At 37.6% G+C, this 21,496-nt stretch overlaps 1 protein-coding gene across 9 annotated transcripts in view; it reads right to left on the bottom strand.

Moving 5' to 3' along the window:
- STXBP5L (syntaxin binding protein 5L) overlaps nt 1-20,303 on the bottom strand; it is a 198,906-nt gene extending 178,603 nt beyond the window's left edge. For 4 of the 9 annotated variants that reach the window (XM_056494582.1, XM_056494599.1, XM_056494630.1 and 1 more), the window contains exons 1-3: nt 20,020-20,303; nt 19,027-19,429; nt 3,015-3,112 (exon numbers count right to left, since the gene is read on the bottom strand). In XM_056494582.1, the coding sequence (XP_056350557.1) occupies nt 3,015-3,112; nt 19,027-19,218 (290 nt within the window). In that variant the 5' untranslated portion in view covers nt 19,219-19,429; nt 20,020-20,303. Of the gene's footprint in view, nt 1-3,014; nt 3,113-19,026 lie in introns of all 9 variants that reach the window. The other 5 variants (XM_056494571.1, XM_056494610.1, XM_056494620.1 and 2 more) reach the window with 3 other exon arrangements.
- Between the last annotated feature and the right edge of the window lie 1,193 nt (nt 20,304-21,496).

The raw sequence follows: 21,496 nt of genomic DNA, 5'->3' as shown, positions 1-21,496 counted from the left end.
CGGTGGGCAGCACCTAGGAGGATCCAGTACCCAGCAGTCATTACTGTAGGTAACACCTGCAGTTATTTGAACTTCTTTGGGAAATCCACAGAGACTACTAGGATCAGTGAAGAGTAGCAACAATTCCCAGTGCTGCAGAAGCTAGAGAAGTTGCATCTAAGCACCCTGAAAAGAAATCTAGGAGAAGACAAATTGAGTGCCATACCAAAATGAACTTCCATTTATCTCTGCATTCTAATAGCAGCTTAGGAATAATATGCTCTATTTCAGGACAATTTAACATAGCTTCAGTACTGCTGCTGGATCACTGGAAATAATTACCTGAAGGCCTGATGTTAGAGATTAATTCACAACCACAGAAGGACATGCTTCCTTTTCTTAAAAAACAGCTTGTCTTTTGAGACCTGTTAACTTGTGACAGGTAGAAATACCAATACCTTGTGAATCTTTTTAAAAGTCAAGAAAGCAACAATACCATTAAGTGACTTGGACTCATCACAGGAGAACTTGTTCTACACCACTACATAAATATTAAACAAATTCAGTCTTCCCTTCCTTTTGTGTTCCCTAAACAAGAGAGTCCGATCCAAACCAGGTACCTTTGACACTACCAGTAAATGAACAAATAAATAATTAGGTGAATTTCTCTGATGGCAGCCAAGTAGTCTGCCCTTTCACTCCATCAACAGTACTGTTAGAAATACCAGCCAAACACAATGTATGTATGGAAAGAATTCCCTTTTCCTCACGTGGCATACAGCAGACTGAATTTTGCAGTTCTGTTAAAAGTATTTTTACACGGTACTGTGGAAAACTTTGAGCCACTAAAAACTATATTTTCCTTAGTTTGCTAAAAAAAAATCCCACATTATGAATTATACTTTGAGATGTAATACTTAATCTGTTACATCTTTACTTGAATTTTATTGCTTGATTTCAACAACTACAAACGTAGTCTGCAACAAGACTGGCTTAAATGAGTAGTGTTTTGGGAGTAATCTTAGGGCCTGTTTCCCTGCAAATTTATTAGTCCAGAAGTAGGTTTTTTTATATAATATGTACTGCAAAACTTAGAGCCAAGTGGAGAAATCTCAGTTAAAATTAATAAATAAGTAATTATTTTTATGGCACCCTCTGTCTTCAAAGCAGTTTTCATTAACTCAGGGCTCAATTAAGCAAATGAGGCTCTCTGTGACTAAGCTGAGAAGCATGTTATGACATATCTTCCAAAAAGATCAAATTCCCTGGTAATCCTGATGCTCTTGTTTGATTAAGATACTAGAACTGGAAGAAATTTTTTCATGAATGAGGTAGAACTTCACTAGCAAATAGTAGAAGAGATTTTAAAAAGAAATAACATTTGGAAAACCATTATTTTCCCTTCTGCTAACTCTATAATCCATTTTTATAGAAAACATATAGGGAATTTTATATAAGCTTAGGGATATAGCTGTTTTTCCACTTTATATGCCATTCCTGTGGCAGGAGACATGCAGGTTTAAATTAATTCTACACGAACCTGTATTGATTCAGGCTTTGCACCTGATTTTTCCTCAAAGGAGAGATTTGTGGAGATACAGGATGCCTAGCCAGTGACAGCACTGCTTCTAGAAAAGTAACATTGCTGAGATGGAAAGAAGAGTTCAGGAGTCAATCTTCTGCAAGGTCTTCTTCCTACTTCTACCATGAAATACCCAATACCCTCACTCTGAAGATATCAGTGAAGTTTCCAGGGACAAAGCCCTGGATTTTTAACTTTGCATACCTCTAAAAAGAAAAAGAAACCATGACTACTAGACTTGCACTTCCCAGATATGGATAAATTCACGGACACTTTCTTCTTTGCATTTGCACAGAATATATTCAATCTACTTCACATAGGTAAGAAATAAAGAGTAGAACTATCAAAGCAAAGCTTCTCACAAAACTCGAGGTTTAGTTGAGTTTTGTGAGAAATTCTGGATAGAAATTGAGGTTTATGAAAATGCAATTGTTCAGACCAAGACTACCCAAAAATGAAGAAACCAAAGTTTTAGTAAAGTTACATTAGGCACAGCCTTGTTTTTCACAAGATTTTTTACTTTGTAAGCTGCCTTGGGTTCGTTACATTTAGAGTTACCTCGGGAACAGGGATAGCAAAAGAACCAGAAATTGTTTTACCACTATTTCATACAGCATTGTCCCCTACTTTAAATACATAATTTATTTGGCTACAAAATGTTTGCATAAAACATTGCTTTATTAATTCTGTATTCTGTAACTTTTAGACCTTCCTGTAATAGTCTTTCTCATTTTTTTTCCTTGCTTTATATATATTTTCACTGAAGTGGAAAACATTGGAACCATGCTAGACTAAGAAAATTATGTAGAGACACATTTTTAAATACATTACATTTAAATGTTCATAATTTTTTCTTTAATTTATTCAAATTTTAATTACCTTTTAATTGAATTTATTCTGTATAGACTTCTAAGTTAAAAATCCTACTGTATTAAAAACAACATATAAATTATTGGCACCGAAGTACCTTTATAATTAACAAAAAGAAATAAGCACTTTTACCTTCTTCTTTGGGAAGAGATGAATTCTGTCCTAAAATCACTTATTTCCCACCATTCACTTGGAAGAGTCTAAATAATTGCATACATAATCATCTAACTGCATTGCAGCAATGAATTTATTTATTGCTAGCACGACATTCACAACTTGCTCATTACCACTTTGCTGTCCACTTTTACTTTTCAGGCTGGAAATGATCAATTCTATTTTATCTTAACCAATATATGCCAAAATCATATGCTACAACCTCTATCAGAAATTGTTCTTTGTACCCCTTAGGGACCTGGTTAATTCCTCAACAGCACATCCTTTTCCAGTCCATCTCACAAAGCAAAATTGAAGTAGAACGTGAACATAACAACTGTAGCCTTACCTGAATATTTGCAGAAGGTAATTCCCATCCCTGTGTTACAAATACACAGAGATGGTGCATATTCTGAATGAGAAAGGATACATTCGTATGGCTCCTGTTCTTGTTCCAATTGCCAGAATTTTCTGAACTGGGTCAAAAGCTAAGGCAGTGGGTAGGTAAGGAAAACCATGGCGAACGGTCTGAAACAGAGCAAAGGAACAGAGTGACTGAAATGCAACCACAGAGAACAGCATGATTGTTTTGTGCTTATGTTTTCTGTATGTTGCAGCATTTTCAATACATTTCATGAGAAGTATTTAAAAATATACAGAATTTTGAATACAGAGATGAATTTTTTTCACATTAATTTCTAGTTATGCTTTCCACTCAGTAATATTTTGAGTGGTTTTATTGCAACAAAGTAGATTGCAAAGTGTATGTTATTATACAACTTGTATATATTGCTGAAGTGGTGTATTGAAAGATAACCTTAATATGCAGGGCAGCTGAACTGTAAACTGGAAAAAAAAAAGACACATAATATGCTTTCAAAACACTGTCAGAAACAACGTCAGCCTCAACAGAACAGCTCCAGAAGAAAGAAATGGAATATGTCCAGGGGAAAAGATCCAATAAGCTGAATCGAGTCTATGAGGTAAAAACCCTTAATACCAATTTAATAAACAAAGATGCCAGAGAAGATGTTCTCAAAATGAGCAACAGAACCACTCACCCTTTCTTAATCTTTATTTATAATACTATGCTTTTAATTCTAATTTTTTACAGAGATACTTTGGGGAATAAATAAACTGAGCATGATACAACACATCCTTGAAGACTGTCTCAGTGTTTTGATTTACCTTAACCTGGAGGTTATGACCAACATGACTTGCCCAGTCTTATGAGGAAGAATCTGATGAGGGAGAACACTAGCATAAGAATAAAATAGAAAATAAGTAGACTATAAAAATACACATAAAAATAAACTGTAATTAAATTTGTGTGTGGCACTGCTTACCTAAAAATGGCAAAAAATTTTGCTAATTTTTAGTATAATAATAATGGTTTATATTATTTAACAAAATAAAACCTTGAACTCTAGGACTGACTTTTTTTACTAAGTGGTTGGGATTGGAGAGGAAGTGCTTTGAACTGAATGAAATTTAACTTTTTTAAGCTATTTTCCTCTTCCTTGAAATTATCTAGTTCAAGAACTATGTCTGCTGAAGCATTCAACAGACCCTATGGAACAACTTCAACAAAAGGTAGTCCTTAATTGCAGACCTGTTGAGTAAAAGGCAGCTGATGATTCCACAGCTGTATCACTCCAACTCCTCGATTACAGCTGGGAACACTTGAACTGATATTCACAAGCAGTTTGGGAACAACTAAATGTATGTTTTTCAGCAAATAACCACTTCCTTAAGAGAGATCTTACTTGTCTTGTATCTTAATTACTGCTGATAAGGGAAGTTGTTTAAGAAATGTCTAATTATTAGTTCCTAGGCTGAAAAAATCCAGAAGCATATACTACTTCAGAAGGCTGTAGAAAAGTAACTCACTTTTTATATTAATGTAGGCTTTTATCAAAGATCTCAATTTTGTTTCTGGTTTGCTTTGCTTTGTGTTTTGGGTTTCTTTAAACTTTCTTATCTTCCTAAGTGTTAGGATTACTGAAATATAAAGGTTTTATTCTGATATCTAAGATGGGACCAGACTTACACAGTCAAGAAATGTTTTTACCTCTCATGTCACAAAAACATCAGGAATCATGGATTATAATATTTTCTAGTGTGTTGAACATGTGGCATTACTAATCTGCTATTATATTTAAAATTTCTGTATTCCGGTTCTTCCTTATCTAAAAAAAACCTATATATTTCACCAATTATCTTTTTTTAATTATTGATTTTAGAAAGCTTCTCTGTAATAAAGTTTGAATTCCTATCAGTTTCAGTCACAGTAAGCTTCTCTGATGTTTAGCCACAGCTGGAGTTTTCAGTACTATTTTTAAGATCTGAGAATGCAAAGATAAATATTTTTAAAGACTTACTTGCATCCTTGCCTACATATTTAGGATCTGCACTGTATTTTCAGTATTTCTGCAATCTAGAGTCAATCTTTCCATTTGGAAATTTTAATTGGGTCTTGTATTTGAGATAATGTCTTAAAAGAATAGTGATGTACATCTTTTCAGGATCCTAGCTCAGTAAAATTTTTGAACCCTAGGATTGACTCAAAAGTGCTCTTTCTATTTTGTAGCCATTTTTCAAATTTGAGTATTTTGACTAGTTCCAGTTCGGAGGTTTTTGTGAATGCAAAATTCTGCCATTTGTAAAATATTTTTTTAAAAATGTTGAAATCTATTGAATATCCAGGTAAATTACACTTTTCAAGTAAAATATTTATATTCATTTTGTTCCAAAAGAATAAAACCTTTTCAGAAGGAAAGCCAAGTTATACAGTACAAAGTTAGGGTAGAGAAGATGTCTCTATAACTGAGGGTTTGCCCCAAATTAGAGCAGCCTCAGAAATTATTCTGAAAATTAAACCTATTCAACAAAAGAACTTGGAAAAGCTGTAACACTCCAAACTCCCAGATTCTTGTCTTCAGCTTTGGTCCAACAAAAGCTTTTTGGTCTTTTCTTTTTCCAAGGACTGTGGGAAAAATTGACATGAAAAACCAGCACTTGGAGTAGACTTTTCAGTTGTGCATTGATACAGCTCATGTGAACCTAAGTGTAAGAATGAGTAACTGTTCTAGAACTGTGTCTGGGCTTCCTTACAGCATTTACTAATATAGATGAAAATTAAAAGAAGGCCACAAAATTAACATGCTCCTAGGGTGACAAAATTAAAAGTACACTTCTATTTTATCTGAATTGTGTCCACTAGGAACAAGATAGAACAAGACTGTCAATGGCACTCTATCAATGGTGGTCAGAAACACAAAACAAAGTTGTTGGGGTCAACAGCTGGCAAAAGCTGATGTATTCTTAAAAATCAGTCTGTGTTCAAAGAAATATAGGGAGGCCTCACTACTTCAAATACCCCGAGAAAGAAGCTGCCCAGGAAGGGGGAAAAAAAAAAAAAATGAGAGAGAGAAAAAACCAGACAGCAGATGGAGCCAGGACTACTTTTCTCCACATTATCCGGCTTCTTTTTATGTCTCGTTTTTGGGCACGCTGTCTCTAGAGGCAGTCTGTGCTCCCTAGGACATACGGTTTCCATGTAGTATGGAAAATAATTTACTTGAAACAGAAGAATTACAAATGCAGATACAATTTCAGCATAAATCTGTGTTCAGCTTAGTTATTTTCTCTTAAATTATCTTTTAAATAATTTTAAGCAGTAAATTACATGTATATATTATTAATCTTTACAGAGCCAATTTACCTAAATTAATACAGGAAATTGATTATTTGGGCTTGCTAGTAATCTACCAATGAATATTTTAATATCATGTAGAAAACATAATAGTCTTTTTCAGTCTCAGATACTATGAGATATTTCATTAGCTGAAAAAAGAAATCGCACTAGTACTAATATGCAGTATCCAGTACAATTGTTCACCTGGTGCATAATGCAAATCTTCAGTATAAGAATTTTCTTAACTTTTATTCTGTGGTAGTTTATATCGGACTTCAAAGACACCTTTTTAATAAAAGTGATTATAGCATTTTCTAAATAGCTCCAGAAAACACAGAACTAGATCAAATTTTAAATTGTATCAACTAATAAATAGGGTTTATAGTCAAAAGTGTTTCCGACAGTTTGCATAAACTTAAAATTTGTAACTTTTCTACTAATATTTTATAGATACCCTGTTTCATTTAACATCTGACAGCAAAACTGATTTATCTAGGTAAATAATTTTTGAGAATATGTACATTTTTAAAAGTTTAACTCTGTGGTCTATACCTGTGGCTCAGTATGTAGTCAAGTTCCAAATTGTCACCAATGCACCACATGCAAAAATATCATTGAAGAATAATTGATTGCTTTACAGAACAGAGGATGAAGTGTTGACTGAAACCTCTCCAGCCTTTTGCTCAGCTATGTAGGAAATTAAAAAATGTCAATGACGCCAGCATTTTCACCACTTCAATACTATTTTTAGTATTGTGATGGTCCAAGATTGTAGTGATAAAAATGAGTGCTTATACAAATGAGATGCTGTGTATTATACCTCTACAAGACTCTGACATCCCTCATTTATGGACCTCTGTGTCTGTAATCTCTGACTGGTAAGCCTGATCCCTTCTCATGAAAAATGGAAAGAAGACAAGGAATCAGCAGGCTTCCAACCAAAGTAAACAACATAAGACCGGTAAAATTTTTGTTAGTTAAATTTTTATTTTTCAAAGTAATGTTTTTTGTAAAAATCACAGCTTAGCTACAACTTTTCAAACCCAAGTTATTGATTCCATCTTGCTCTCAACCTCTAATAGGAACCAGGGCTTCTGACCATGTTCACAGAATATTCTAAAAAACTACCTTTTTTTTCTCTTAGATAAAGATACCCACAGATAGTTCTTCTTCTTGGTGTAAAGCTAGAAACAGTCATCCGGAAAAAGCCATTTACAAAAGGGACTCTGTGCCTCTAGACTGGGAAAGCTGATTGCTGTCCCTGACAAGATGGTAAAATAAAGAGTAATAGAGCACACAGATAAAGATTGTTGCAGAAGTCAGCACAGTTTCTTCAATGGGAAATCATGTTTGACTAGCTCTCTCTAATTCTATGAAGCTGTCAGCATGCAAGTAAATAAAGGCAACATGAATATACACAAGTTTTCCAAAAGCCTTCCGATAACATTCCACAGCAATGTTATTAGAGAAACAGAATTGCTATGGGACTGAAGAAATGTCTTTGAGGACTGAAAGCTGGTTAGATCACAGAACACAAAGGATACACTTTATGGATTTTTTAACGTGAAGAAAATTTGCAAGTAGAGTTCTCCATGCTTGGGCCAATTTTATAATTGTCTTTAATGACCTTTAAAAGATAATGAACTCTGAAGTCTCCGAGATCACAGCTTCAAGTAAGCTCCTTTGGAAAGTGAAATTCAGTACTGCTAGTGACAAGCTTCTGAAAGACTTCACTAGAGTGACTTAAGTGGGCAAGAAGTTGATAAATGACCCTCAGTGTGGGTAGATGTAAGATATCTAGAAGAAAAAAAAATCTTAACTAGATCTGCCCAATGCTGAATTTGGAACTAGCATTTACAACTCAACAAAGTAATTTTTAGGTATGGCTGTCATTCCTCTGAAATATTTGGTTTAATGTTCAACAGCAACACCAAAAAGCCAAGTAATACTGGATATTATGAGGAAGAGAATAAGGAATAACACAGAATAATTTTGCTGCTACAGAAAAGCTGTGTGAGCCCATTACTTGAGAGCTTTATGTGGGGGGGATATGACTAAGACTTACATAAACAAGTGAGTGAGTTAGCTAAACATATTTGTCAAAGCCTTGAAGGCATTCAAAAGAAATTAAAGATTAGTTTAAAATGGGGGGATAAAAATGGGACAAAGTCATTGACATAATTGATAAATGGATTTTAAAAGGACCAGCTAAAGATATGCCCTCCAACATATCAAATCCAGTGATGGTGAATGATGGGAGACTGGAAAAGGAATGGACTGCAGAAAGTGATGTAACTTATTACCCTCCCTAGGTGACAATTCTGCTGCCGTTGTCACAGACTGACTGCTGGGAGATATGGACCATGGGTCTCGGCAGGCTGTTTCTTATGAGCTTATTATCCTTGCCAGTAGCAGTGAAACAGAGAAGAAAAAAAAAGAGATCAGTATTGCAGGAGCAAAATACAGTAAAGGAAAAAAATATTGAAAATGTGGGCACAAAAGAGAAGTGTTATTGAAATAGGAATATGGGGGCAGGGAGAAAATATATATAAGAAACAAGCAGAATTTCATAATATTTCCCTACAAAGACTTCTAGCATAGAAGAATAATAGTTTTAGCAATAGGGATATTTGGTTTGTTGTTTAATTTTTAAATTATGGAGCTTACTTTGTTATAAAAGGTTACTTTGTCAGTTATTGTAGAATTTTGAGAAAGTAGCTGTCCTGGACATAAAACAGACTTCAAATTCAGCCTGAATTTTAAAAGTTTAGTTTCACAAATATTACACATTGATAATTATATGAAAAATAGGAGTTATTTTAAAATGAGTATTTGAAATTAACTGACTTGAATATTATATATTCTTGTACAATGAACATACAAAATATTTTTTTTCTGTAACAAAGATCTCTGCAGATACTTCAGAGATGTTTTTTTCCAGTGTCATTTCCAGTTCTGCAAGCTGGATGTTAATGACTATTAAATAAGGATGGTCCTATTTAGATGTGATTCATATACATACAAACAGCCAAACTAAGCAAACCATAGGGGAAAAAAAAGGCTACTGAATTTCAAAAAGCATTCACCTCATGCTCGTCTTTTGAAATACACTGTAGTGTATCAAAAATACAAAATTAATATAATTTAGAAAGGAAAATCCACAAATAAATAAAATTATGTTGATCCATAAACTTCATTATACCCAGCTCAGGTGAGGTTGGAAGGGAACTCTGCAGACAGACTGTCCAGCCCCTCCTGCCCAAAGCTAAAGGGGTTGAATTTCAATATCACTTTCTGGATCTATTTAAATCAGTGTAGCTATGGCCAAGCAACTGCTTGGCAACTACACCATCCTGCTACAACCACCACAGCACTGAGTTACAGCATAAGTTACAGGGTAATACATGAATATAACCATCCCAAGGGAAGCATTGTGCCCTTTGAAGAAATCGCAAGTCCAAGGGAGAACGATGTATGCAAAATTCTTCCACTTCTTGCCTTCTATTATTTCTATAAGAACTCTGAATTCTGAAAACAAACAACTAAATAACCAAAAACATTCAACCAAACAATAAACCACAGGCAAATATACAAAAGGGGGAAAAAATAAGACCACAATGAAGGAATTGTACCCCACTGTACAGTAAATATGGTATAATGTACTTCCCACTATTGCTATTTAAAATGGCAAGAAGAAATAGGGCATCAGAATATGGAGAAATGTCTTGATAATCTATAAAACTATATCTATACTTGTCTTTAATGTAGAATTATTAAAAAACCCAACCCTAAACTACTGATTGCAAAGTTCATTTTGGTCTACCTAGTTAAGCAAGACTTCAGTCCAAATGGAAACTCTTTATAATCAAAATAATTCAAATAGCAGTTCCATTGATTTTGTCATTGCATAATTTAACTGTATTACTCTAGAACTTGAGACAGGCTGGTTCAGAATATCATCTGCCTGATGGAGATCTGCTTTAGGGGCATTTACAAGCACTGTAAAATCATTCAATTTATCTGATAGCCCTGGAAGGAAAATCTTTTTGTCTTCACTATGACTTCAGATACAGAGAATAAGATAATTTCATAACTTTAATGAGAAATTAAACAAAAATAAAACTGTTTTTATTAAGTTTACATCAGACCAACAGAATAATAACTCTAATTAATTTTGCATGACTTCCCATTTTTAAATTTTCTGAAACTTCACTACTTTAAACTAATAATGTTCTGTTCTGTTATGGATGATTGTGGTTTCTGTTCTGAAACAAATGCTTTGGTTGCTGCTTTCAAAATATTTTAGTTTAAAAAAATAATCAGCCATACTGGGGGATTGAAAAAATGTTACTGCTGTGAAAAAGTTCTTGAAGGGTGGGGGGTTTAGGCATGGGAATGGCAGGGGAGGAAACTAGAGAAAGAGAGTGTTAAAACTTTACTGTGATCTAGAGATAATCTGTATTATTGGTTTATTACGGTGAAAATCTGTTTTGCAATGTAATTTGGCATTCTTGTATACAAATGTAATTACCAGATTTCATTACTAGTATTTACAATGTTGTTTACTATTTAATAATAATTCATAATTAATCTTCTTCTTTTTCTGTACACATGCTGTATGTATGCAACTTGATGGGTTTTTGTCTGATGTTGAATTGAGAATTTAATCTGAAAATAATGGCCAGCAATCACCAACTCACACAGGGTGAAGTTATATTCCAAATGAAATGCAGGTATTTCGTGGCAGGTTTTTTCCCTCTCACAGCAGTGAAATCCAGCGGATCTTGCACATCACTGCTCCCCCTTGCATTACCTATGAAGCTACCGTGGACACGGCTCACAGACACAAATGAAGACAGTACAGCCAAGGATTGTAAGAATCAGATCTCTGTTTACATAACCACAGGCTACTTTTCTGCCTTTGCCTCATTCAGGGAGCGTTCCAGAATATATGTACGGACAAACAATGAATAAAGCAGGAATTTGTGGACTCAGTAAAATTAAGTTTTATCCACAGCTACAATGGAATGTGTCTGTAACACAAGTGATGATGGACAGCTGTAACGGAAAGCACATCTCCACCCTGAAGGGATACAATAGATGGAACAGGATGAACAAAGCAGAGACCAGAATTCATTAATATATTGATATTTACTATTTTTATAATGTTCAGTGGATAACACAGATCTTCTCTCAGGAGCTGTTGCAAAGAACACAAACAGAATAGCATTCATCCTCCTCACGTGTTGTATACTGTTCAAAACAAATGTGGGGGAGGACAGGAACAAAATACAAGCAGACACTTCAAGAAAATAAAAAGATGCAATAATGACTAGATTACCTCACATATAGACATAACTGGATACTAGCTGAATAAGGGACCTGACTTCTGAGTGTGTGACCTCACAGCATTCTTACATAACAGAATTTTAAATTAAATAGAAGAAATTATTTTTAATTTATTGGAATCAAATTTTGCAAGAAGACATGCTACCATACACACATGCATCTACTTATATATATCACAGACTTCAGTAAGGCTCCTTCTGAGTCCATGTATTCACCAACTCAGAACCTTGAATATTGAGGCTGGGTTTTTTCATTACTATATACAACTTAACTTAAAAGGAATCATAAAGAGTGCAGCTCTTCAGACTTTGACCCTAGCTACAGATGACAGATTGCCTCTAGTATTTTTTATTATTCATAGTCTTTGCTGGTGATCTGTTAGGAATGGACACAACACTGCACAAAGATAACATCTTATAACATTTAAGCATACTTGCCAGCCATCTGTACCTAATAATATTGCTTTCTCTCCTCTCCACAGATGCACATTACTTGTATTTCTAATCTTACAGTCCTCTGATTTTCCCCTATAATGAATCTAGCACACATTTTGACAAATTAATATACCCCATAAGCTATTTTTCTAAGCATTTTTTCTTAGAATAGCAAACACACCTCTATATTAATGTAATTGAAGAAGGTGTATTAATTCATTCTCTACTGCTTCCTTTTCTCTGTTAATAAAGTGAATATACTAACTTGTCACAGTATTTTCATACAGACTTCAAAAATTGTTTTGGGGATAAATCATAAATCCCACCAGAGAGTATCAGATGTCTCAGAATAGGAAGCAGATATGAGTGGATATTCATCTAAATGAAGTGAGAATGGGGTGTATCTTGGATTTAGTCCAGCTCCACTGAGGACAGCTGCATGTTTTACACAGAATATGCATTTCTATCTGGAAAAACAAATCTTCATATTTTTAGAACCTCTCAGTAATTACTTGTCATCTCTTTAAAAAATTAAGTGTAAGTATTTTCTTTCAGAAGTAAGTTGGGGGCAAAGTTGCTTATACAATCAACTTTTTATGTGACAGCTCTTCAATGAGAACACTGTGAACCAGACAGACCTCCATCCTCCTACAAGAGATTAAAAATTGCTTTTCCGACTGCAATAGTGAGAAAAATTCTCATTAACTACCTGGTGATCCACAGGGGAGGAATAATATAGCCAGTGTTCCCACTAGAGCTGAAGTGGTTCAGCCTGGAGGAGAGAAGGCTCCAGGGACACCTTGTGGCACCTTCCAGCTAAAGGGGGCTAAGATAAAGCTAGAGAGGGACTTTTTACCAGGGCATGTAGTGAAAGGAACAATGGCTTCAAACTAAAAGAAAGTAGATTCAAATTAGATATTGGGAAAAATTCTTTACCATGAGGGTGGTGAGGCACTGGCACAGGTTGCCCAGAGAAACTGTCGATGCCCCATTCTTAAAAGTGTTCAAGGACAGGCTGGATGGTGCTTTGAGCAACCTGGTGGAAAGTGTCTGTGCCCATGGCAGTGGGTTTGGGACTGGATGATCTTCCAACATCTATGATCCCAGGGATTAAGAAAAAAACAACTAAAAAACTTGCTAACCAACAACAAAAAACCCATTTGAAATGGCACACAAAATTAGAGCAAATATCTTAATCTTTAGGTTTCCCTTCGTGAAATCAAGAGTTGAACTCAGTGATCCTCAAGGATCCCTTCCAACTCAGGTTATTCTGTGATTCTTACATTGTTAAAAATTCAAGGCCAACCATAAAAAGCAGAACAATTAGAAATATGTGAAATAAGTTAATCTATGCAGTATGAATTTGCTCTCTTGTAAGGATTAAATTATCTTTTTCTGCCATAGTACAGCGGAGCCAGAAATCCATCTATAATAATTTGAAACAGAAAGGAAATTCAGTTTTCTGGCTATCTAAAGTGGGCATATAAATGGAAAAACCAACCTAAAGATCACTCTGCAGTTGTGCAGAGTATGTGCAATAGAATGTGAAAACAATGGAAGGCTCAATGGGAAGACATGGGATAAGTTAAATATGCTAAAAGAAAAACAGATGCAAAGCAGATCAAGCTGGGAATTCAAAATAGTGGACCCGTAACATTTTGGATTTTCTGTGGCACCTATACTGCAGAAATAATATTATTTCCATCTCACAGAAGTATTATGAAGGTCAATTCATTAATGTTTATGAAGCTTTCAGAACTACAGTGGTGAGCACTTCTTTTGGAAAAGTCCATGGGGAACTTAATGTTCAGGCATGCTCTGAGTTTTGAGTATGCAAAGAAATACTGAAGTACTTTCCTATGAGAAAACACTATTTTTTCTGCTAATTAAACCTATAGAATAAATATGGGATCATGTAATTAAAAGTTGTTTGCGCAAAGTTATTTAAGACATGTGGAATCTCTTGAGTGCTTTATTCAGCAGCCTTAAAGGTCTGGAAATCATTTGGAACATGTAATTGCATGTGTTGGCAATAAAGGGTGCGCACTACTTCATTTAGGATTAATAAAACAAAAAGACAGATATTTGTGCAAAAACCCCAAATGAGTGAATCCAGTTATACTACTACGGTTACCTTAAAGTCTTCAAAATACTCTCAAAAGAAGATTTAAATGTGCTATGCACTTTCCCATAGATAAATCCTATTTCTAACTAACACAAACATTAAGAAAGAAGAATACATTATGCTCATTACAAATTTCATGAAATTACTATAATCTAATTTAGAAGTGTCATTTATGACTCTGTGGTTTTAAACAGAATAGGGTTCTGCACTTAACTTTAGAGCCAAACTCAGGTATATGGGAAAAAAATCCTTCTTAACGTTATCTTATTTAACATTTAAGTATTAAGTGAACTTAAGAGTTCATACTAATTTTAAAATGGGTTTTCACTGAAATGTAGCACTTCGCAAACATTTTATTTTTTGTTGACCTTAGCAAGGAAACAAGACAGACTAACCAAACAGCTCAAACTGACTACAACACTGTGGGCAGCTTATAACAAGGATTTTTCTTTTCAATTCTTCATAACCAAAAATGTGCTCCTGCAGCATTGTGCTTAAATTGCCATTCCAAAATTTATCTTCTCTGTTATCACTGAACTGTAGCATCAATGTTGCATTTGCAGTTAAAATACCTACTTGGTTGTTGTCAGAAGGATTAAATGTTTATCTTCAGAGGCTGACAAAATAAGATATTACTACCTATAAACTCTGGGAATTAAAATTTAAGACTATCTGATAGGAAATCCAGATAATTAAGGCGTTTAACTTGGCTACTCACTGACTATATCTTGATGGCCTGTTTTTGCCAAGCATAAGCAAAATTAGGAAGGCACAATTGCAATTGGCCATGGGATTCCATATCAGTTTTAACAAAACCCTGAAACTGTTCTGGCCTCTATGGGTTTTGCATAAAGACTGGGTGATGAACATACCTAAACTATGACTATATTATTAATATAAACAATACAGTAAGAGTTACAGGATGTTTATTGGATTGCAAGACTACCCAGTCATAACACTGGAGATCAGTTAGGAAAAGAAGAGAAATCTCATGCTTTGGAGTTCAAAGGCAGTCCATAACCATTTGCAAAGCAATTGTTTGAGATTAAATTGCCAGTTCTTGGACCTTTTTGTGGGTATCCAGCTGCTGCCCACTGCAAAAGAAATCGTGTTAGAGTAGATTAATTGTATACCTGGTAAAGTACAACTGTTACTGTGCTCTTAACTGAGGTCTTGATTTCAAAGTTATTAACCTCTACAAATTCAATTCAACTCTGATTGTTCTCCAAGAAAATCCTGAGTAGTTCTACATAAGAGACTTATTTTCATGAGGAACAAGTATTTCACATACAATGTACACCTTCATTTTTATTCACTTTTTCCCAACTGTGTCATCCCCTAACAAGCAATTTTCTAAAAAAGTAATAAAATCACTGTTTTCTCCTTTTATGTTCCCTCTGCTAAAATTCTACTCAAATGATTTAAAACATCCTAACTGTGAGCTTCTCACTTCTTTTATTAAAAGCAGATCTTCCCCATTGCCATATTTTAGTTCCTAGATAGTCTGGACAAACACAGGTGAGCCTAAAAATCCTTGCCAGAGGAAAAAAATAACACATATACATAGGGAAAATACAAATAAGCAAACCCAAGGAAATTAGGTCTATCACAATTAAAATTAACATAGACTTTAGTAGCTTATTCTACTGGATCGTGCCTAGTTTTAGGATGATGCTGCTATATAATACATTCAATTCAACCTGTGAATTCAATGTGAACTATAATCAATATTTTCATGATTTCCACTTGGATACCCAAATCCCAAGAGCAGCCCCTAGATGCAGCCTAAACTGTACCTCAGCTTCCTGTTGTCACAAAATAGGTATGACAATATTTCACATTGCTTGAGTGATTTGAAAATGGTGCCATTGATTCATTATTACAGCTACGAACATATAAATTTATCATGCTTAAAACAGGATGTAGCTATATGTAATAGTTTCAAGAATATTTCATCACATTAATGATTTAAATATAAATGCTGGAAGTAACTCATTGAGAACATCTCAGTGTAAAATATTCAGTTAACTTCTCTTAAATGCTAATCTGCACCTCAAAAGGACACTGTGGCCATAACCATCCTAAAAATGCCACAAAATGGAGAGCTGGCTTTCAGCTGTGTTGCAAATGAAATCAGGTGTGTTACCATTCAAAATAGTGTTCTACTAGAGGACTGGATCTGTGTTTTTAGCCAAGCAGACTTCCCACAAACTTCAGAAAGGCAATTTATTTAGATAATAACTGTCAGGAAAGGCCCTTCAATTCTTAAGTATGAGTCAGCTTTTATGTTTCACTTCTAAATGAGGATTTTTATAGTCAACAAATAAAGGAAAACCAGTCTGAGGTGCTATTTAGGCTGTTACCCAGATGCCTTGACCCTGCAGATAACAAACCAAAACTGCCATTAGCTTTACTCAGTTGTGTGTGCAGCAGGATCACAGATTACACACAGATCCTTAAATATGCAGCCCGTATAACTTATGTAACAGAACATGCAAATACCCAATTGAAATACCAGACGTGCTGCACAACAAAAGCTTGGAAAGGACGGAATTTGGGTTATGTGCGTGTCGGTGTATTTTTAATTCGACTCAGACTGAGGAACAAATTCTGACTGGGCTCTGGCCCCTGGGGCAGGCAGGGGAAGCTGTGCCTGTGCCAGGCCCCACTGGCCCCAGTTCCCTGGCAACAGTGCCCTCACAGCTTCTGGGGCTTCCTTCAAACACGCTCCTGGTGCTCCTGAAGTGCTACAAGAGCTGCTTAAGTGGAGCCCGTGGAATAAACACTGCAGAGTGTCAGGAGCACATGATCACCAAGTGTTTTGGAAGTTTGCTTTCAGCATACCTTTGCATCTTGGAAAAAGGAAGCCGGTATTTTGTGTACCATAGCCTTCTGCAGTAACATGCATTCATAAGCAAGTGCTGCTGCAAGCAGCTAAAAGGTTTCCTACATAAATATTTACTTTGTTGAGGACATTTTAACATGAGAGGTAATACAGGCAATATTGGCTACTGAAATGTTCTTCAAATGACATATTCCTTTACACATATTCCAAGCAGATCTATCAGGACATAACACTAACTGTCTTCAAGTAATATCAAAGCAAACAAGTGAAATAATGGCGATTAGGGGAAAAAAAAATATGTTCATCTTATGTTGCTTGTTTTCACAAGTATTACACACAAAATAAGAATATATCTCACTAAATACAGATCTTTGCCCCATCACATGACTTAAACATGAAAAACCATGTTCAGTTTTAGCCTTACTTAGAAATCTTTGAACGTTAGACGTTCTAATGATATTTTAATGTACCTTGATGTTTTGTGTTATCTTTTTACTGATGTGACAAAAATGGGAAATCACTGTACTGAATACCTGGAGTTTCACAAAATACTAAATTACTGTGTAAATAAGCAAAAGTAGTCAAATCCAAGCGTGGGAAGCATGTTTGATTCTAATGCACTCATCACTGACACTCTATTAAACTACAGAATCATTTGAGTCAAAAGGCTGGAACCTGTTGTGGTTCAGGATGGCAAAGAACTATAAGAAAAAAATAATTAGAATTTTGTAGAACCCATTTAAAGATCTCTGAGTCTTTAAGCCATAGGGGCTCATCCTTCTCTCCTTGAACTCTGCAAGTTGAACAGAATTAGAAACATGGTATCTGAGATCAAGGAAGCTGTGTGTTTCACAAGGACCAGATCTGCACACAAAATGTCTCATGGGCTTGTCTTGGTTGTTTATATTTCTTTCTTCTTTCCAAAACACAAAAAGAAATAATGATGTGCTGGAGTTGGCTTTAATCTAAATTTCAGATCAATTTGTATCTGATTAATAAAAGCAAAGTATACTTAATAGATGAACTCCATTTAGTCCTAGTAATACAAATTGCACTAATCAAAAATTCTGGTTTTGAAGCTTCTAATCAAAACAAATAAGCAAACAAAACTTCTAGTAAAGCCACCAGAATTCACATAAAACTGACAGGTAATAGAAGAAGACCATAATCTCCTTTCATGTTTTGTCTTCATTACAGAAATATTATTTCCATATTCCAGAGTTGGTCAGAAGTACCAAATATTTTGTACTGTTTTACAGGGGCAAGTATTTAAGTCCACCACTAAAAGCTTTGTTACAGAAGACAGATACAAACAAAATACATACAGGGGTATCTTATGCTTTCTACTCATAGAAAATTCCCACTTAAGAAAGTGATCACACATAAAAACCAAAACAGATTTGGCAACTTTTGGTATTTATGCTGTCCCACTAAGTTTGCTATCATGCAATCAGAAACTTCAGTACTATTGGTAAACAGCTACTCTGAATCTACATCCAGCTCCTCACAAATAATTTAAGTCCTGGGTTCTGTAGCCTTTTTTTTCTAGCTTGTGCCTTTTTCTTAAAATAGAGAAGGAAAGCCAGGGAGGGTGAGAAGAGTGAGGAGGCGAAGTAGATGCACACAATCTTCAATTTCAAATGACTTGTAAATGTTATCAGTACTAATACCAATTGATCTGCTTTCCTGTCCACAATCCTGTTAGCAGACTCCTGTTTGGAGTCCAAGTGTGAATTTGGAATTCGGCCCTGAGTGCTGAAATCAAGATTTCTACTCGAAATCAAGAATTTACTGACCACCCCAACTCTGCAGCAAGAAGAAAAAAGCATCCACTGGATCTCTGTCTTTTCATTCCAAAGTCCTTATACAACCACTGCAGTTCTCAAGTAAAACGCTTATTGGTATCATATTACTAATCCCCTCCCCCCCCCCCCCCCCCCCCAACCCAGGGTAGCTTTTATTTTTTCCATAGAAAATAAAAATAGTCTTTACCTTACAGATCTGAAAATAATCTGAAGTGAGCGTCTCCTGGATCTCCTCTCTGGGTGTCCCTGCAGCTCCCGCAGTCCCTCCTGGGTGCACAGAGCCACCACCAGCCCCACTTCCACTGCCACCGCCACTGCTTCCAACAGGGGATGCGGCAGTTAAACCATCCAAAACTTTGCGAAAATTAAATTTCTTCATTTTGGAAAAATCTTTCGGAAGATTCGGAGGGGAAAAAGGATGTGTCGTAACACATTCAGCTACATGTAGCGACCGAGAAAGTCTTAATGGTCCTCTGAGTGAGGCAGCACTTTAAGTCTCTTGTACCACACAGAATGTCAATATTAGGTATAATTGATTGAAAAGTACAAAGGCTTCATTTTGTCAGACGCAAAAACTACCTGGAAAGGTCCTTTCCAAAATAAAATAAATAAATAAATGAAAAATCCACAAGCAGCAGGACTAAGATTTACGTTCAAACAAGAAACAATGGAACAACCGCCATCGGGTTCGCTCACAAAATCCACATTTAGCAGTGGTCAAAACAGTAAAGTAAATAAAAAATTCAAGCCGGCATCCAAAACAGTGGGATCCATGCCTCTACCTTATTTGCCTAAGACCTGCCTTCGGCAATTGATTATTTCACTAAAATTACCAAATTCTATTTTCCCTTCCCCTCAAAACCCCTTTGAGCCAGGGGTATCTGTGCCCCCGAGGTTTCTGAGGAGCAGATTCCCCGTTCCCAGCCGCTGGTGCGACTCCTGTTTCTGGTTCCCGGCCGACCCCAGCAAATGCCGGCAGCCGCTGCTGCGCTGGGTGCTCCTCTCTTTTCCCTCTGGCTCCACGGCAGGATGCGAGATGCGAGGTGTGAGCCCGCTCGCTCTCCTCGCCGTCCTGGCCGCCGCTCCGTGAGGAGCGACGGCAGTGAGCGACCCCCTAAGCCAGACCGCCCGTCCCTGCACTGACGGACCCCCCCGCCCGTCCCGATCACCGAGCCTGTACCGCTGCCGTGCTCTCCCCCCGGAGCCGCTCCGGTGGGATTGGGCTCCCTCCGGCGCCGGGGAAACGCGGGGCGGAACAGGGAGGGGCGGGTGATGAGCAGAGCGGAGCAGGTGAGCGAGCAGCGGAGAGCAGCGGTGGCGGCTCCTCCTCGCCCGGCGCGCTCGCAGCCGTTCTCCAAGGTACTGAAAGCTCCGCCGGGGTCAGCCGCAGCTCCTCCTCCTCCCCTTTCCTCCTCCTCTCTCTCTCCCTGCCTCCCGCCCCGTCCGCCAGGCCCCGCCTGCCGCACCAGCGCGCTGCCAACGCCCCGCCCCCCGCTCCCGGCACCGCTGTGGGTGGGGAGGGGAAAAGGCGGGGAAACGGCATCCGCGGGTTCCTGTTCCTTACTGCGGTCAAGCCGGGTGGACGTGACTGGCGGAGAGGGAAGAAGGGGCGGTGACTGAGCGCAGCGTCTGGGCGGGCTCCAAATAGGGAACCAGCGATGCCGGGCGGCCCCCGTGATCTGCAGTCTCTGATTGGAGCATTGCGAGGATGGGCAGCCACTCTCACCAATAGAAGCACAGTCCAGCGACGCCCCGCCCCCAGCCTAGGGGTGGGCGGGGCCAGGGAACCCCCGCCCCACTGCGGCGAGAGCGGCAGCGGCCCCGGAGCTGCTGAGGGGGAGCAGTTGCCAGGGGTGGTGGCGTGGCCCGGTTTACAGGGGTGGGGAGGACTGAAGGTTGGTGTCGCAGCCTCAGCTACCTGCGGGAGGCCGAATAGACCCAAAATTCGGCATGAAGTTGTGTCTGGGGAGATTTGGGTTGGATATTAGGAAAAGATTTTTTTACCCAGAGGATGTTTGGGCACTGGAACAAACTCCCCAGGGGAGCAGTCACAGCAGCCAGCCTGACAGAGTTCGAGAAGTGTTTGGACAATGCTCTCGCACACATGGTGTGTCTCAATCTTGAGGATGGCCCTGTGCAGGGCAGGAGATAGACTCAGTGATCCTTGTGGATCGCTTCCAACCCAGGAGATTGTGTGATTCTGTCAAAATGTCACGGGAGGTGACGGTCTTGGCGGTGGCAGGGGTCCTGAGTGCGGAGCCCCCATTTCTCGCCGTGGCATGGAGGGGTCTGTGCGGGTTGGTGCTCAGCCCGCGCACTGACATTGCCTCCTCGGGGGTAAATCCCTTTTTCCTTCCCAGGAGGAATACAAAGAACCCAGAGCTGCCCTTCCGAGGCTCGCTACGAAGCCGTGCAAATCGTTTGGGACAGCTCTGTGGCCTCTGAAGCGCGATCCGGCACAGGAGGTGTTACACTGCACACAAGCCTCTATAAAAAGGTTATTCAGGTCAGGAACAAATGAGGCAGCGATTAAAAGTGACTCATGGCACAGCGCTGTCAACGTGGTTGGAAGCCGAGAACTGAATAAAATGGTGTAAAGAATAAACACGTAACATCTATTCTCTCCTGTATATGAATTAATCTGTAACACCTCACCA

Source organism: Oenanthe melanoleuca, chromosome 1 (assembly GCF_029582105.1).
Source record: "Oenanthe melanoleuca isolate GR-GAL-2019-014 chromosome 1, OMel1.0, whole genome shotgun sequence".
In the NCBI taxonomy this organism is placed as follows: domain Eukaryota; kingdom Metazoa; phylum Chordata; class Aves; order Passeriformes; family Muscicapidae; genus Oenanthe; species Oenanthe melanoleuca.
This window is presented reverse-complemented; position numbering and strand designations above follow the sequence as displayed.